Raw genomic sequence first — 18,469 nt, 5'->3', positions numbered from 1 at the left:
TTATTCTGTAGGGAAAACAAATTTCAATTGGTATATTCAACATCTTTTAACAATCTGTCATTTTTATGGTATGGATATTTCTTCCACCTATTCAGATTGCATCGATTTGTACCTTAATATAAAGTGTATAATAGTTGTGGCTTATGTTTTCCTTGGATTTTCTAAGATCAAAGTTTAGATCAAAGTTTACCAGGTAGAGGGGAAGGAGAGGTAAGCTTTCACATACATTATCAGTTCTTGACTATTGCTGCTATTTGTAAAATTGCTCGACAGTTTCACAGTTACCAACTATGTTTTTAATCAAGAAAATCCAACAAGTGGTTATTTATATTAAGCACTTATGTGCCATGCATTGAAGAAGATACAGAGAAGGAGTATACTGTTTGGTTTGGACAATGACACTGTTTTGAATTTATTTGTATAGAAGTTTACAAAGTTCTTTTAAATATATTCTCATTTGATCCTCAGAACATTGATAAGCATATCATGTATTCATTTTTATCTGAAAAGAAGCTTACTTACTATAATAATAAATACTTTAGTTCAGATTTGAACCAGTCATCTTACTCCAGCACTTTTCCATTATTCCATCAAGAAGTCAAAGTATTATGTAAGTATCAAATAAAGTGGTACTTATTTAAGGATTATGAATTCATATGAGGGCAGTATAATAGGAACAGCTAAGAAAAGCTTCAGTGGTTTGGAAGGATGTGGATTAAATGAAATCCAAGTCAAAAAGTATGCATAGCTTGTTCAAGGTACAATAAGACCAGAAAGATTGAATAGATAAATGGAGTCAAATTACATAGTGGATCACAAATGCTAATTTAGTGTTAGAATCTTATTCTGAAGGTAATGAAGAGTCTCTGCTTCTCATTTAATGTTTGTGGGACCAGGCTTTTGAAATTCATCTTGACACTCCTGTAAAATAGAAACTATGTTGATGTTTTATTACTATTTCTGTATAAAAAGAAACAAAACTTAAGCATGAAAACATTTAATAACTTAACCAATAGTTCATGATTTACAAATTAAGAAAGATTACTAATCCACAGGGTTATGTGTTAATTAGCTTCATCATAAGACATTACAGTTTAGAAATATAAAATAAGGTATTCCCATAACTAATTTCTTCAAAATTTAAAAGCAACTTAAAATTAGCTATATTTATCAGAAGATACTAATCTTATTAGTGAGAAGTTTGGGGTTTCATCTTTTCTTATTAGTACTTAAATCTTTTGAATGCTAGCTTGACTTACATGCAAACTAAAAAACTTGAGGTATGATATGTGGTTACATGAAGTAGCTCTTTCCTTTGATATACTTTAGGGGCTTTGGCACAAACTTAAGATATACAACTACCTCTAACTTACTCTCTGAAATACTGCCTGGGATAGAAATCTTGATGTGACTTTAGTGATACTTTTTTGTCCTCCTATTTTACAGTGGATGTATCCATATAAATTAGCAGTTTGGAGGCAGATGCCAGCAATCACAAGTGCCTGTCAGGAAAAAAGAAAAAAAGTATTTTTATTTTTAAAAAAATCCTAAGGTTTTTTTCACATCAACCACCTTGATCTGATTTTAATCTATTTTCATTTTCTTTTTAAGAAAACTATGAAATGTGATTTGGTTATACTATTAATATTTTGTTTCATCATTGGATAAACCCGATCTTCGCAGTAAATAAGTTCATCTTTAAATATAATTTAAGTAATTTGGTTTATGCAAATAATTGGCAGGATGCAAATAGAGGCAGGATGCAGCTTTAAAATGGTATTTCAGAACCCCACAACTCCTGTGACTACTTGATTTAAGAAGATAACAAAAGCTTTGAGTGAAGATGGTAATGACTTACTAGCCACTTAAGCTTCAGGGAGAATAAGGTGCTAAAGAAGAATACAGTCCAGATCAATGGACAGATAATTAGACCAAGCCAGAAAATTCTAGCTTCAGCTTCTGTTCCAGTTGAATTATTTAAAGACACCTGTTAAGAGAAAGTGGTTTGAGTTAAAATGTGATATGCTGTGGTTTATATTGATTTTACTTGTACTGTTCACAATATGCATGTACCAGAAAAGAGGCAGTAGGGATACATCTTGTGCAGGGCAGGAATCAAGACAGGTACAAATCCTGGAACAAACCAATATAAAAATTTAACAATTTTTAGTTTCTCCTTAACTCAATTCTTAATACCTTTTTAGCTTCAAAAATCCAATGACTTTTTCCATCTTCATCTATCTGGTTCCACCAGCGTAAGCCAACCATGAGTCTTCCTGTCACATTCTAATGAAAACGGACAAATTAACTATAAGATGCAATTTTCCTTTAACTCACTATGTTATTACAAACATACCACACAGAAAGAGTAACCCCTTTTAATGGCAGGTAAAATGTAAGTCATGTATATTAATAACTGTCATGGGAACAGGAAAAGAAGGGAGGTTCAAACATGCTATTTTCTTTAAATTAGTTTTAGTGATACCTGATTTTGTTTTTTTTTTTTTAAAGGTGATAAAGTCTGACCCATCTATTATTGCAGAAATAACTTCTAAAATAGGAGAGACATAGAATCACCCAGAATCTGATAGATAACAAAATTGCCATCTGAGCTAAAGTTCATAAATAAGATAGATACTTTTATTTGTTGCCATCAGTAAAGAAGTAAATGCTGTAACTTTTCCACCAGCTTTCAGTAACAATGTTTCCATATCCTTAAATAGTTAATTTGACCAAAGTAATACTTTTTAGAGGGCTGAACCTAGGGAAGGCTTGGGATCTGGCACACACTGTGGGACCTGAGGCAAGTCACTTAATTTCAGCACCCTAGGCAGCTCTCTAACCACCCCACATTGATAAAAGGTGTTTCCTCATCCTACCATTCCCTTTTTCAGTGAAATCTCAGGTGTAATAATCTATATCTTTGTCCAAATTGTATTTTTTAAATACTCAAATTGATCAAAAAGTCACAATCTGCCAATAAGGATTATAAAATTATTGGAAACAAATCCATTGCTGGTGCAAGATTTGTCTTACCTTGACAGACCAAAAGTCAAAGGACAGAAGAAGAAGAATAGTGACAAAACAGGCAACAAAGCTTTTGCTGAACCAGTCACAGAACAAGTAGGTAATGATAGCACTCACTCGGAAAAATAGGTGGAAAAAGGTGGCCAGTGGATGCCTAGGAAAATAATCCAAAACACTTACTAGCTTTAATGGTAAATATGAAAACATTGTTAATCCAGGATTGCAGAATCTATCCCTGAATTACATTCAAATGTAGACAATTCATTCCTTGATATTTTATGACAGCTAGAAATTTAGACTATAGATTTTATGGAAAACTACTAAATGTCTAAATAAATAATATTGATACTAATGTATCTTTTGTTTTAAATTGACTTTAAAAAATTGATATCTTTTGTTTAAAATGCTCCCATAGTATCTTTTGTTTTTACATTGCTTAGATTTTCCCCATATTTCTACTCCTCCCTCCCAGTGAGTCATGCCATACAACAGAATTTTAGGAAAGGAAGAAAAGGGGAAAAAATTTCAGCAAAATTGACCAATTCATCAAAAGAAATTGAAATTTTATACGTTCCATACATATCTAAGTGCTGAAAAACAAAATTAAAGGAAAGTATCCTCTCATATCTATCTCTGAGGTCAAGCTTGTTTGTTATAATTTTACAATGCTCCTTTTTCAGGTTTTTTTTTTTTTTATGGTTATTCTGTTTGCATCATTGTATATGTATTTTTTTCTTTTTGAAAAATAACTGATCCTGAGCCTTCAAAATAGATGCTTCAGGATAGGATTTGTTTAAAGCCTAAACCATCATTTTTTCTCAGCCAGAGTATGATTATTCACTATTTTGAACAAAGAAAATAGTCATTAAGAACAAATTTCAAATGAAGATCAGCCTTTTCTCCCTCCCACTCTCTTCTGAGAAAGCAAGAAAAAGAAAACCTCCTACAAATACATATAACAAAATGAAAAAAATCCCATTTTCTATGACCAGAAAAAAAAAAAAAGGCTCATCTTGGACTCTGTCCATCATTCATTCTCAGAAGGTAGGTAAGATGTTTTATTATGATTCTTTTGGAATTGTGAATTGTTTTCCTAGTTCTGTTCACTTCACTATATCACTTCATTACAAGTTTTCCCAGGTTTCTCTGAAATCATCCTCATTGTCATTTCTTACAGTTCAGTAGTATTTCATAATATTCATAAATCATAACTTGTTCAACCTTTTGCCAGTTAATGGCTACCTCTTCATTGTCTGATTCTTTACCATCACATAAAAAGTAGCTACTATAAATATTTTTGTACACATAGTTTGCATCTAATAAGTGGTTTCATTGGGTCAAAGGGTTTTATAGCTTTGGAGGCATAATTCCAAATTGCTTTCCAGAATAATTGGACCAATTCTCTGCTGTTCTAGCCATGCACTAATGTACCTGTTTTCTCACAGCCCCTCCAACATCTGTCCTTTTCCTTTTTTGTCAACTTTGCATACCTGATGGGTGTGAAGAAAAATCTTTCTTATGACTAAAGATCCTCTGACCTCTTATCAATATGGAAATGACTTATTTATGCAAATTTAAATCTCTTACCTATGCATCTTGTAAATGAGACCTTTTTCAGAGAAACTTGCTACAAGAAGTTTTCTCCCATTATTCTCTCTTCTAATTTTAGCTTCACTGGGAGTTTTGATGTTAAAAATGTTCTAATTCTATGTAATTAAAATCATCAATTTTATCTCCTCTCTCTAACCTTTTTTGGTCCCCTACTCATACATCTAACATTACCTGTTGCTCTTCACATTTGTTTATCATGCTACTTTGACTTATGCCACTGCTTAAACAAGTCTTGTACCCATTTGGAGCTTGGTATATGGTATGAAATCTTGTTAAGTGGTGTGAAATATAAAAACTATATATAGTTTCTTCCAAGCTGCTTTACAATTTTCCCCACAGTTTTAGTCAAAAAGTGAATTCTTGCCCTAATTGCTGGAATCTTTAGGCTTATCAAACACTAAGCTACTGTGCTTTTATTTCTTTATATATTGTATACATCATAATGTGTTGTTGATCAAATTCTGTTTCTTTACTAGCACCAAAATATTTTTATGTAAACAGGCAATTTTCAGAGTAAAAACTCCAATCTATCAACAACCATTTGAAAATGCATCGAAGTCAAAGCAATTCTAAAGTTTTACTTCACAATCATTTTTTTAAATAGCTTTTTATTTACAAGTTATATGCATGGGTAATTCACAATCATTGTTAACAAAAATAACAAAAAAGGAAAAAATGTTCATTGTTGGAGGGGCTTGAAGAAGACAGGCTTTGTTGATGGAGCTGTGAATTGGTTTAAGCCATTCTGGAAAGCAATTTAGAACTATATACCCCCAAAATCACTAAACTGGATGCCCTTTGCCCAAGTGATGATGGCATGGAATCTGGATGCAGATCAAAGCATATTTTCATTTTTTTTTTCATGATTTTTAACCTTTTGTTCTGTTTTTTTTTTTTTTCCACAAAATGACTAATGTGGAAATATGTTTAACATGATTGTTGTATATGTATAACTTATATCAGATTGACTCATCTTGGGGAAGGGGAAGGGAAACAAATTTGGATCTCAAAGTCAATTAAAAATGAATATTGAAAACTATCTTTACATGTAACTGGAAAAATAAGATATACTATTTACATGGAAAAATAATAATTGAATTTTCACAATTTTTGGCAGTTATCTTGTCTTTCTAAGCCGACCTTGATGTTTAAATACTAGATAGTGAGACTTTAGTCAACACTTATTTGATCTAAATGCTCATTAGGTCAAATGAGGACTTGAAGGCCTTTTTTTGTTCTATTCTTATTAATTCTTCCTACTGTATTGTTTCCTGCTTTAATTTGTACATTATGTTAAGGATTATGAGATCATAGAAACAGATTTAAAAGGGCCCTCAGAGGACATCAAATCCCACAGCCTTTTTTTACATAAGAACAAACAGGCCTAGAGGAATTATTTAAATAACTACTAATTTTTGATCTACCCTATTTCCTTTCATTTCTGTTATAATCTAATCTCTGAAAAGATCAGTCAGCCATGGCTGAGGGCATGGCTGACAGATTTCATCTAGCTTTCAAGGCACATGCTCATTCATTAGATTGGATGGAATCCCACCCAATTGGGAAATCTAATTTCTTTTCAAAGTATAAACAGAATCCAGTCTGTATGAGCTTTTGCCTGAAGGAAGAATCCCCTGTCTTTGATCACCATCAATTAAGAGTTGACCATCAGTTAAGAGTTGCCTTAAGGGCAACCCAGTTCATGAAGAAGAAAAACAGCCAGACAGGTCATGATGGAAATGTCTTGCAGCTGCTGAATTTTATGATCAAGCCTCATTCTCAGGAGGAGCTGAAAACTTTTAGCCCACCTCCTCATTAAATTTCACCAATCAGGATTGAACTTTACTTGCCAGGGGAGTCCCTCTTCAGAAGGGATTTCAAGGGTCTTTCTTAGATTGGTTACTGAGAGAACTCTCTAATCATTAATTTATTGATTGCTGGCTAGCTTAATTAATAAGTTGATTATTAATTACCCAGAAACAGTGCCTCTTGGGGATTTTTATTCATGACATGACTAAGATCTTGCCAGTTCCTAAGTCTAACACTCTCCACTATGGAAAGTTGCCTCTTACTAACAATATTTGGAATAATTAAGGATCTTAAAATAGTTGAGTCATTTCTATCACTATGTCGGCAAATTCAGAAGGCTGTCTAAAAAATTACCAGCACTGAGATAATATCTTAAAAGTTTGATTGATTGATTGATTGCTGAGGCAATTGGGGTTAAGTGACTTACCCAGGGTCACACAGCTAGGAAGTGTTAGGTATTTGACGCCAGATTTAAACTCAGGTCCTCCTGACTTCAGGGCTTTTACTTTATCCACTGCGCCATCTAGCTTCTCCCCCAAAGGTTTTTGATCCCTGACGCCTACTTTTTTTTCTTGCCTTTTTTTTTTTCTCTTCATAGTTAAATATACTGTTTGGCTGGGAGAAGGAGTTGGGGAGGGAGCTACCAGTACTTTAGGATAGTGATCAACTGGATTCTACTTAATCAAGGTTTTATTCAAGCACAAATGTAAAGTACTTTGTGACTCTTTTTAGACTATTTAGTCTCTTAACTCTTTCAAACAATTCTCTAAAATGCAAACAGGGGGTTCTTCAGTTTATTGGTGTCATGGACCCCTTTGCCAGTTTGGTGAAACCCTATTGTTATTTCCCTCAGAATGGTGCTTTTAAGTACATAAGATAAAACATAATATTATAATGGAAACCAAAAATATTAAAATGTAATTATACATATGTGGAATATTATATGTATATCTGTGTATATGGGTACATATATGTGTGTGCATATGTACACAACAAATATACATAGCCTAAGTTAAGAACCTCTACTTTAAGACTCCAAAGTGAAGACCAGTGGTTGATCTGTATTTGTAGAAATGGTTTCCTTACCCTACACCAGTGAAATCATAGATCGGAACCAAAAAGGGAAATGATACCAACAGAAATAAATAAGATAGTTATTTAAGAACATTTAAGTTCTTTCAGAATAGGTCATATTAAACATTCTTTATGATCAATTTATATTGCCCCTGATCTCTAGAATCTGCTTTTTCATGACAATATATCTTGGATTAATATTAGTAAAGTTTGTACACCCAACAGGTTTAAACATTTCCCCTGCTTTCACGAAAAAGGATATTGTGCTAAGACAGAAGCAAAATCTTAAAAGTCAGTCTTTTGTTTTTATGTTATGTCTTCACAGAAGGGAATAGATTTGATTGTCAGCACTACAAAAATGCATAGGTTATAACTTGTAAAGGGAAGAAGGACAGAGCTTTCTTAGGACAAGGCTTTCCTTTTTTTATTTTTTTAAACATATTCCCTGTCCTATTCCTTAAAGTAAAGTGGGTTATTCTCTCTTATTTATGGAGTCCAATTTAAACTCAGCCTGGCTATCTTCTACCTTTTCCCATCCCTACCTTTTCACCACACCATCTTTCTTTTAATTTTTTTTCCCCCAGAGGAGCCTTCTCTTTTCTACCAATAAGAATTCATCACTTTCCTTATAATAAATTACTAACAAAATAATTTGTTATAAATTTAAAGTTATGAGCCAAGCAATTCTTCCCTATTTGACTAGTTTAGTATGTCAACATCTAAATGTGGGAACAGATGTTGAAAGGGGGAAATGAAATCACTTAATTAAAGCACTGTCAAGGTTGACAACATTATGTTTGTTTCTCCACTTTTAAAACAAATGTTGTGTTCTCCAGAGTGAGTTACTTGATTGATGTAGTGTTACAGTCCTAAATACTATAGAAAAAAAATGCTGTTGTACTTAGCTATTAAAAGCACATACGATTAAGTGTATTCATAACAAAGGAAAATACAAAGATAGTTGCCCCTTCAGAAATTAGTTGCTCCCCCTAATTCAGTAAAGCAGGCTTATGTTCTAAAGATATATTTAATGTAAGAGAATCAATATTCATCAAGACCAAAAAAATCTGTATCCTTAAATTAGAAATAACAGAAATCAGATTATGATAATGGACAAACCTATGCATATCTTCACCATTATTATTAATGATTTTTATTGTGTTTGCTCAAAGAATTTAGTCAAACAATATAATTGACTAATTTTTTTTACACAACTGTCCTGTTTGAATTGATTAAATTCATTATTGCATTGTGTAGCTGTGGCCTAGATTCCATTTTCCTTCTTATATTTTACTTGTTATACCTCCTCATTCCACCTCCTCCTTCCAAATTAGGGGAAATGTTCTATTTCTGACCTACGTGGTACTCCTAAGTAGGTGACATAAATGACTACTCATACCTTCTCACTAAAAGTCATAATAATAAAGATTTGGGTATGGAAATGAATAAAAGTTTATGCTCCCTTTTTAATCATCATACATTATTTTTCTTCTGTTCTTTATTTTAAAGTGACATCTTGTTTTTAGTATTTGTGATAATTCTCTTGGCAGGTGGATGAACAAAACCCATACAAGTCAATTAAAGGGAAACAAACAGGTTCGGTTTGATCAGTTTTTTCTTCATGTTACGCCATACCCTGCAATCATTCTAATGTCTTCTATGAGTGAAGGATAAGGAAGTATTGGGATCTAATCTAGTGAATGAAGACTTCAACCATGTACCTGTATGGCAGCATAAAGCCAAATCTTTTATTCATCTGACAAATACTAATACATTAATATAGTGACTTCAAAAGATAACATGCCATAAAAGTATGGGGATACTCAAGTACATAGACTTATTAAAGTAGTTACAGAAGTAGGAGGATACCTTAAATGATTTGTTTCAAATAAGGACTAACTTGTGCACAAGTAAACAAAGTAAATAGAAAATTTTAAATGGGATTAAAAAAGGATCGGACATATGTTATAGAACTGCAATCTATCATTTTACTTTAGGGGAGTGGGCTTGAAGGAGGAATCTGAACATAATTAAGATAACCCATTTTTATAGATTCATCAGGAATTTATTAAATACCTATAATGTGTGGGCTTTGGGAGCTTTTGACCCACAAGTTAAAGGACTACACATTTTCTTCAGTCCCTCTATCTCTCAAAAAAAAAAAAAAAAAAAGGCTCAGACATTAAGGTAAAAGGGTTAAGTACAACTTAAACACAGAACCAGAAATGGAGAAATCCGAAAAAAAAATTTTTAAAACTAACAATGTAGAATGCTAATCCATAACACCCCTATTTGATGGCTTTCCCTTACCTGTCTCTCTGCTATAACTGGGTATGCAAACTAATACATGGATTCTGCTTCTGGACCCACTCAGGAATTTGCTTCCTGTAAGCAAAATCTTTGCTAGCACACCTAAACCTACTATAATATGCAATGAAATAAGCAAAGCCTGGGAAGGAGACTAAAACGGTATAGAAGAAGGGAAATCAGGGTTCTTGCTGACTACAGGGGTCTCTAGGTTAGCAAATCTTGGGATTTAATAAAAAGACTGTCCTGAACATCCAACCCAAACTCCACTAATTTCACAAAAGACATCAGGTACTGATTGAGTCAGCACAAGCAGGGAAGTAAAGAATAAAGGTAGAAGCCACTGTACATGGCTGCACTGAAAAGGAACAGCTACTGAATTAAGATCTGGAAGAAAGTGGTATTGATTCTAAACATATCTAGTTCTGGACTTCCAGAAGATACTAAGGGCAGAGATCAAAACTAGTGAAAAGCAAATTCTTCACATGGGAGGAGGCTGAGGCAGCCTTGTAGTGTAGCCCCAGAGGTAAATATATCATCAAATGGGGAAAAATCAGAAAGTTATTGACAAAAAGAAGGCTAAAAGCACAAAAAATTTTAAGAAGAAAATGCAATTAAAAACCAAAGAGATGAAATAGTAGAGAAGATGCTAAAAGAAAAAGATTTGCCTACCAAAACTTTCAAAGGATTATAAAATCTTCTAAATATTTTTAAACAAAGGAAATTGAACCATGAAGCAAAAACCCTATGAATTCCCAATAGAACACGAAACTTTAGCACAATGTTTCAGAATGGTTCAAGAAGGAACTCAGAATCTTGAATAAACTTAGAAAAGAACAAAATGGCAGAATTTATGGCTTGTACAGCAGAAAAAAAATAGCAAAAAAAAAAAAAAATTGTGGTAAATCTCTCCAAGAAGTGAAAAAGAAAATAAGAGATTAGGAAAGAAAAAAAAAAAAAGACTGAAATGAAGGATGATCTACAAAAAAAAGAGAATCAAAAAGCAAATATATTAAAAGAACACATGATCTCTCTAGAAGAAAAAGACACTGATCTCAAAGTAAAACTGAAGAGAGACAATTTGGAGATCATAGAGACTCCTAGAAGAACAAGACAAGTTGAAAAACTTGATCATCACAATGTAAGAAGTCATACAAAAAAAAAAAAAATACCCAGAACTTGAGTGCAGAAAACAAAATACCAATTAAAATAATCCACAAGTCTCCTTCCAATAAAACAATAAAAATAAAAAACTTATGCACTGACATCTAAAAATGCAAAGAGCACTGTGCTGGAGAGAGAAATAAAGAGGCAAAGTCTATCTACCAGGACATTACAATCCAGTAGAAAACAACTTTATCTTAGCTTTTAGTTTAGTTCATAAACTTCTTCCCTCTCATTTCATGCACTCCATAAACATTAAATCTAAATTAATTTTTTAAGTCAACAAGAAATTTTTTAAAATCATCAACAAAACAATCATTGAGCATAATACATATTCTCTTTTAACATGAAAATGTTCTTGGGAGAAAATATCAGTTCATGGGGGGAAAGAGTTAATTCTGGGCTATTCAAGATTTGATTTTAGAGTAGAAAGACTTATTGGATCAGGGCCCTGAGTCCAGCTCCTGACTGAACAGGAATTATATTCAGATTCTTACCCCAGATTCATTTTATTTCTGTTTTCAGACTCATCATATGTTTTACTCACTGATGCTGTAACTAGGTAGATGATAGCATGGATTCTTAAACTTTTTCCACTTAGGACCCCTTTTCACGAAAGAAATTATTATATGATCCTGGTTATATAGGTACATGTATATTTACTGATGATAAATGATAATTTCATGATTCCCAACATTCAGTTACAAGATTCCAAATAGGGTCATGAACCACGGTTTAAAAAACTAGGGATTATGGATTTTTCTATTTCATTCTAGGTTATATGCTCTAAACCACCACACTCCACTGGCATTTATATACTTTAATATTTCTAGCACCCAAACTATTCCTTGTCTTTCCCTTCCCAGCACTGCCCCACCTACTTACACAGTCACTCATACTTGAGTGAAAATTAGTTTAGTCTGATTACTCTTCCTAACAGGAAAAGAACAGGAGTTTCTGTGCAGAGGCACTCTTGGTGCATCAAACACATGGCAGGGAGTGGAAGATGGGGAAGGGTACCTGGGTAAAAGCTTATTATGGGGAATGTTGGGTAGTACAGAACTATATGAGAGTATTAAGTGGCTAGAGAGCAGGGACAAGTGAATACCAGGAAGAGAGAAGAAAAATCAAAATCAGAGAGGCAGCATGCTACAGTGGACATAAATAGGGACTTAAGAGTTGGAAAACTTAGGTTCAAATATCAACTCTGCCATTTATTACCTGGGTGACCTTAAGCAAAGCATTTCAGGTTCTTGGACTTCAGTTTCCGGAATATGAATTTTATGGAATTTCCATATTTTTATATTATGGAAATTCCCAACAAGTCTATAAAATTAATTACGGAAATAAATTTCCACAAAATGAATGGGTTGGAACTAATTCTTTAATCCTATAACCTCAAGAACTTTCAGAGGTTATCTAGTCCAATTCTCTGTCCTATTTATATTTATCCAACTCCTAAACTCTAAAAAAGTCACAAATATGGCTACTAAATACTTATAGTATTATAAATAAAATACTTATAGTGATGAGGAAGGTATCATAAAATATAGCATTTTATTCCATAAAGTGGTAGAAAGTTTGCCTGCTTAACCAAAAGAAACTTGTTTCTTGTAATTTACATCTATTTATTCTAGCTCTGCCCTCTGGAGTCAAGTAGAATACATTTAATCCTTCTAAGAAAGGAGAGAGTAATAAGATAACAAAGGAAAAAAAGTTTGCCTGTTCACCAAAAAAAGTCTTGCTTTCTCATTTGTAAAAGCTGAATGGAAATATTTTCCTTCCTTTGGAAAATAAGGTCCAGGAGAGAAGAGAATAGCAGATAGGTGGTAAGCTACCTATCCCACCAGCAGAAAGTCTGCAAGAACAAACTGGATGATTCTAGCTCTCTGCTCTAACCTTGGTTGGGCCCTCTGTGATTTGAAGGTCGAGTCAAGATCCTTCCCCTCTATTTGAAGACATTCCTTAAGAAATCTTCCCTACATATTTAACATGTATAGGACTGCTTGCCATCTGGGGGAGGGGGTGGAGGGAGGGAAGGGAAAAGTTGGAACAGAAGTGAGTGCAAGGGATAATGTAAAAAAATTACCCAGGCATGGGTTCTGTCAATAAAAAGTTATAATTGAAAAAATAAATAAAATGTATAGTAATTGCATTAAAAAAAAAGAAATCTTCCCTAATTCTCCTTAATTCCCTTTATTAATTTCTCTAATATCTACCAAACTGATGAGATAAAGGTTCAAATATAGTTGTATTTAGATAATAGAACAAATGAGATAATATATGGATTTGGAGAAGGGAGGGAATGGAAAGTATTTGTGGTATAATTTTCACTGACCCATAAGAAGGTACCCAACATCTAACAGTTACCCCGTCTTCCAGATGGTTTAGCTTCCACAGTTTATTTCATATTAAGTAAACACAATGTAAAGGGAAGTTAAACCAAAAGCTATGCAAAGAGTTAATTTCATAATATGCAATATCTTTAATCAACGAGAACTGAAATTTGTTTAGTTCCTTGATTCTGTGGGTTATTTTCCTTAGTAATCATGAATGTTCCTTAAAATGAAATAATCTGATCTCTGTGGGAGCTTCTTACGTTGTTACATTTATATATTTTTAAATAGTCTTTAAGGTTAAGAAAAAAGTGACTATGATTTATTCCAAAGTCAAAATCTGTGCAAATTGACTAAAACCTGCCAGGTCTGATAAAATTTAATCCTATTTCAATAAAACAAATGATCTTCTAAAAGAGAAAAAAGAATGATCACCTGATGTGATCTCCTTTCCTTATTTTCTTTTATACTGTGCCTTCTGTATAAGAAGATATTAAATCACTCTTATTAGAGAAGGCACTTTGATTTATTTCTATTGCAGCAATTTTCCCATTGAGGCCATTCACACTCTGGAACCTACTTCTCTTGATCAATATTTTGATCTGTTGATACGGCCAGCTAGAGTTAGAAGTGCCACTTTTAGCCACAGGACAGAATTTTAGACGTTAGACAGGACTTATAAATCATCTAATAATCATTTTGTAGAAAATGAAATTGGGGCTTAGAAAAGTGAAATAATTTCCCCAAAATCATAAAGCTAGTTCATGACTCAAGACTAAAGTCTGGAATGTCTAACCCTAAAGTGTACTTTCTATTTTCCATCTTAATTGCAATGTGGGTTATAAAAGTTTATCTACTCTTTATAATTTCTCTACTGTTATTACCATTTTACACTTAAGGCTCAGGAAAGGCAAATGATTTCTCCCAAATCAAACAACTATTATTATCACATAGCTAGAACTAAAATTCCTAGGCTAGGAAATACTACATGAATTTACCTGATTTTAGCTTTCCTCAATGCTAATTCTTCTTCATTTCCAAAATCAAGAGACACATCCTCTGTGTCATCCACCAGGGACTAGGAGAAAACAAAAACAAGAAAGTCATTACTATAGTTGAAAGAATGTCGGATTCAGAGTCGAGATCAATCTGTGTGACCATGGGCAAATCCTTTAAGTTTTCTGAGCCTTTTTCCTCAACTGTAATATGAAGAAACTACACTAAATGACCTTTAAGATTTCTTCCCTCTCTAAATTGGGGTCCTATTCTGTTATATCCTTTTGAACCATATTATCTGTCCCATACCACATGAGTCCATAATTGTTTAAGTACACTGCCCTTTGTCTTAAATTTCTTCTGGCCTCTCATAAAGAATGAAGAATAGAAACCATAGAGGGAGCTTTATGTGAGTGTGTATGTATATGTGTGTATTTATGTATACATATCTTTATATGTACACTTAAATTTGTTTACTTACACACCCACACACATATAACAAATATATACATGTATACATATGTATATGTAAATACATATAAGTAAATAGACATACATATATGTATAATATATACATATATACATACATGTGTGTGAGAGAGAGATTTAGAGCTAAAAGGAGCCTTAGTAAAGGTCATGGAGATCAATCTCCTCATTTTACAGATGAGGAAACTGAGGTCCAGAAAAGTGGCCACTTGCCCAAAATCACATATAAGCTTCTAGTGTCTTTCCTAACTCTAAGTCCAATACTTTATCTGTTCTACCATCCTATCTCAAGACGAGGTACCACAATGACATGCACATACATATACTCAATGGGCATTTTCTAGTAAAAGCTTACTCTGTTAGGATTGCAAATTGTCCCACTTTACTGCTGAGTTCAGTATCTTCTTTCACATTCAACTCTCAGCCCCATCACCCTCCCTGACACTCCTCTGTGAACTGCCCTTATCTACTTGAAACCATTAATCCCCTCTCCCCACATAATGTCATTGGTCCTCTTTGAAAACGAAGGGGGAGCAACAACAGTCCTATTGTACCTAAAGCCTTCTTTTCTCTTTCCCTTATCGTTAGTCAGCCAACAAGCAAATATTAAGTGAAATGCCTATATGCCAGCCATGCCTTCAGCATGGTCTCAGCCCCTCCCATTTCCCTCTACCCCAGCCTTTCCCATCCTTCTCCTGAAGACTGAGCCCTCCCTTTGCCTTTTCCTCCAGCCTCTCCCTTTTTTCTCCTCCCACCCTATCTCTCCCATCCCTCTCCTACCCCAGCTCCAGCGCCTCTCATCCCTTTTCTTCCAGCCCATCTTCTCCCTTCTTCCGCTAGTCCTTCCTCCCTCCATCTCCCCTCCCAATCCTTCACTCCTCTAGCTAACACTACAGCCCTACCCCGAGCCCCTCACATCATTCAGTCCTCGCTCCCCAGCCCCCCACCATTTCTCAACCTGGACCCTCCTATTTTTCGTCCCTCCTTGCCACAACAACCTCCTCCCTCCCTCACTCCCACACCGCCAATCCCTCGGGGCCCCTCCTATCACTCTCTCATTTCCTAGGGCGGAGGCGACCCCGTTTTCCCATCACCTCACCTGCTTCATCTTCCCACCTGGCCACCTTGGGCCAGCCCACTGCGCAACGAGGTTGAGGCCTGTTTTTTTGGTTTTGTTTTTTTTTTAATTTTTTTTATTTTTCTTGATGTCCGGCCGCCACAGGGCAGTAGGGTCAGGGGCATAGGCTGATAGAGATGGAGGTGAGGGCCGGCGTGTTGAGCTCAGTCTGCGAAGGTACCAGTTGCTAAGAGGCCGCCCTCCACATCCCAGAGCGCAGGCGCAGGATTGGCTGCCCAGCGCACTGGCGACCTGGGCTGAGGGCGGGGCTTTGGAGAGAAGAGCTAAATAGGAAAGAGAGACTGACCAATGAGATGTTGGAGGAAAGGTGTGTGCTAGCTGAGACGGGCGGGTGATACTGTTGTCAAGGTGAGGATGAGGCTTTGGGGAGCCACAGAATCACTCTCAAAAATTTGGGGAAATCTCAGAGGTGGCGTATTTATTGTAGTTTGTCTTTCTTTCTAGAAGAGGACCGTAACGGGGAAGATAAGGTCATGACTTGAAAGTGAACTGGATTTTAGTGACTCTGCCAAATCACCAGCTTCAGATCTAGTGGTGAGATATAGATGGAGGCCATCGGCGATGGGGCTGGATGCAGTGGGAGACCTTGACCTTTTTAAGCTAAGGTCAAGCACAGTATTTAGTGTTGAAAGGGATCATAGAGATCTAGTCTAACTTCCTCATTTTACAGATGAGGAAACCGAGAACCAATCAATCAACATTTTTTAAGCAGCTACTGTACGCCGGGTTCTGTGCTAATCGCCAATCACAGGAAGAAACAAGAGCCAGTCTCTGCTCTCAAGGAGCTTACCATCAAATTCACCAGAGTTGAATTAATTTAAAGTCTCACCAGCAGTAAGCATAGCTGCATTAGAACACAGATCCTATGACTTCAGATGCATATCTCTTTCCACTATACCTTTTGATCTTGTCCAACAATGTGAACAGAAATATCCTCTTTTAATATCTCTACAAATGATCATCCAGACACTGCTTGAAAACTTTTCAGTATATAGAAAGGGGCTCATTCCCTTGCTAGAGAGCTCATTCCACTTTTGGATGGCTGGAGAGGAGTTGGAGGGGGGAGGAAATATTAAAGGACTATGAATGGGAGTCATCAGTGGAGGTGACAGATAATCCATGAAGGATGAGGGTTTAGATAGATGGAAAATTAATCTTTAAATCTTATATCCTTAAAGTCTAGTAGGAAACTGAATAATCCCCCAATTCACACTGACAGATTGGGCCCCTGGAACACAGTTGACTCAGTTATTTTTTTTAGGGATTTAGAAATAACCCTGAAGTGTTAGGATTTTTCATTGATCACAAATTGTTATCCAGTATGCTCCTTTCAATATTTATCAACCAAATTATTTCAATCAACTTTTATAAGAGAATATTTTCTCAAAAGATATAATAAAAAAAAGTTCTTCAAACTAAGGAGGTACTGTTATCGCCTTACACAAAAAGTCCATGGGAATGAAGTTCATGGGTTTGAAGAATGGGCATGAATTTAAAGAATCATGATACTAAAGCATACATATAGAAAAAATGAAGCCAAGGGGGAAATCTGACCCTGGGAGTCTCTTTCTCTCATCTCCCAATCTTTGCCAAGTTTAGTTTGGGGCCAGATGTTGGTAATGGGAAAGTCACTGTGTTACTCAAGTGTGTTGGCTCCTTACAGGATGCAGTGTACATCTGCATGGGTGTCTCAGGTCATTAGTCAATTCACTGCAGTGCTGGGTTAAACCAGATCACACTTCTACATTATTGACTCTGATAGTCTCTGCTACTAACTCAGGTTACTGAGGGGAGCTATGACATCAATTCTGATCTTACAAGCTCACAGGTCGATTCTGTCTATCTATGTCATTCACCCAAGATCAGGAAAAAATAAACACAAAATAAGCAGGTATCATATACTCAGGGACATGTGGGAACTAAATGGAGAAAGAAGATAGCTTTCTGATACGGAAAGTCTTGATTCTCACTATGTAAACTCATGGTAATCCTTTTTCATTCAAAAGCCACTCTGCTCTAACATTCTGGATGCACACTCAGTACTGTAATGAATGATCGATCAATCCTTCCAGTTCCTAATTCAATTGAAAGTCTTTTCATTATCACATAGTATGGACTCCTGGGTCTTTCATGACCATAAGCATTCTTTCCAAAGTTCTACATGTTGGATTGGAATGAAGCAATGAATATCAATGCTTTTTAATGCAATTAATCAAGCAAAGCAAATATGCTTCATATAAATCACCAATAAAGTCAAATCTAAGCATGCCTTAAATCCTTCCCATTACAAAGGAATTAAATGGAGTGGTCTGATTAAAGAAAGGGTCAAGAGCAAGACCATAACTGATAAAAGAAATCTGCACCTAATTTTCAGGGAGGAAAGAAGTTCTATACACATACCAAGAGCCACTACTAAAATTTTTCTTAAATAGTGAATGACCAAGAGGGTTTAGAGTTGATTCATGAGCAGTCAGAGTAATGCATTTGGGTGAAGCAGAATCATCAATGAGGGCCTTTTACT

General features: G+C 35.0%; 1 protein-coding gene and 1 long non-coding RNA gene across 4 annotated transcripts in view; one reads left to right on the top strand and one right to left on the bottom strand.

Annotated features, from left to right (window-relative positions):
- Nucleotides 1-8: 8 nt before the first annotated feature.
- On the bottom strand, nucleotides 9-16,136 carry TVP23A (trans-golgi network vesicle protein 23 homolog A). The gene is made up of 7 exons (XM_031944664.1): nucleotides 15,910-16,136; nucleotides 14,327-14,406; nucleotides 3,037-3,181; nucleotides 2,197-2,286; nucleotides 1,859-1,987; nucleotides 1,374-1,502; nucleotides 9-921 (listed from the first exon to the last, which is right to left on the bottom strand). Exons 1-7 carry the CDS (start codon nucleotides 15,916-15,918, stop codon nucleotides 874-876), a joined length of 630 nt encoding a protein of 209 aa, XP_031800524.1. The 5' UTR covers nucleotides 15,919-16,136; the 3' UTR covers nucleotides 9-873.
- LOC116420277 overlaps nucleotides 16,121-18,469 on the top strand; it is a 33,851-nt gene continuing 31,502 nt past the window's right edge. For 2 of the 3 annotated variants that reach the window (XR_004230585.1, XR_004230584.1), the window contains exons 1-2: nucleotides 16,121-16,296; nucleotides 16,393-16,482. This is a non-coding gene — a long non-coding RNA (uncharacterized LOC116420277). Of the gene's footprint in view, nucleotides 16,297-16,392; nucleotides 16,483-16,618; nucleotides 17,567-18,469 lie in introns of those variants that run through there. The other variant, XR_004230586.1, reaches the window with a different exon arrangement.

The sequence above is a fragment of the Sarcophilus harrisii genome, chromosome 1 (assembly GCF_902635505.1).
Source record: "Sarcophilus harrisii chromosome 1, mSarHar1.11, whole genome shotgun sequence".
Classification (NCBI taxonomy): Eukaryota; Metazoa; Chordata; class Mammalia; order Dasyuromorphia; family Dasyuridae; genus Sarcophilus; species Sarcophilus harrisii.
This window is presented reverse-complemented; position numbering and strand designations above follow the sequence as displayed.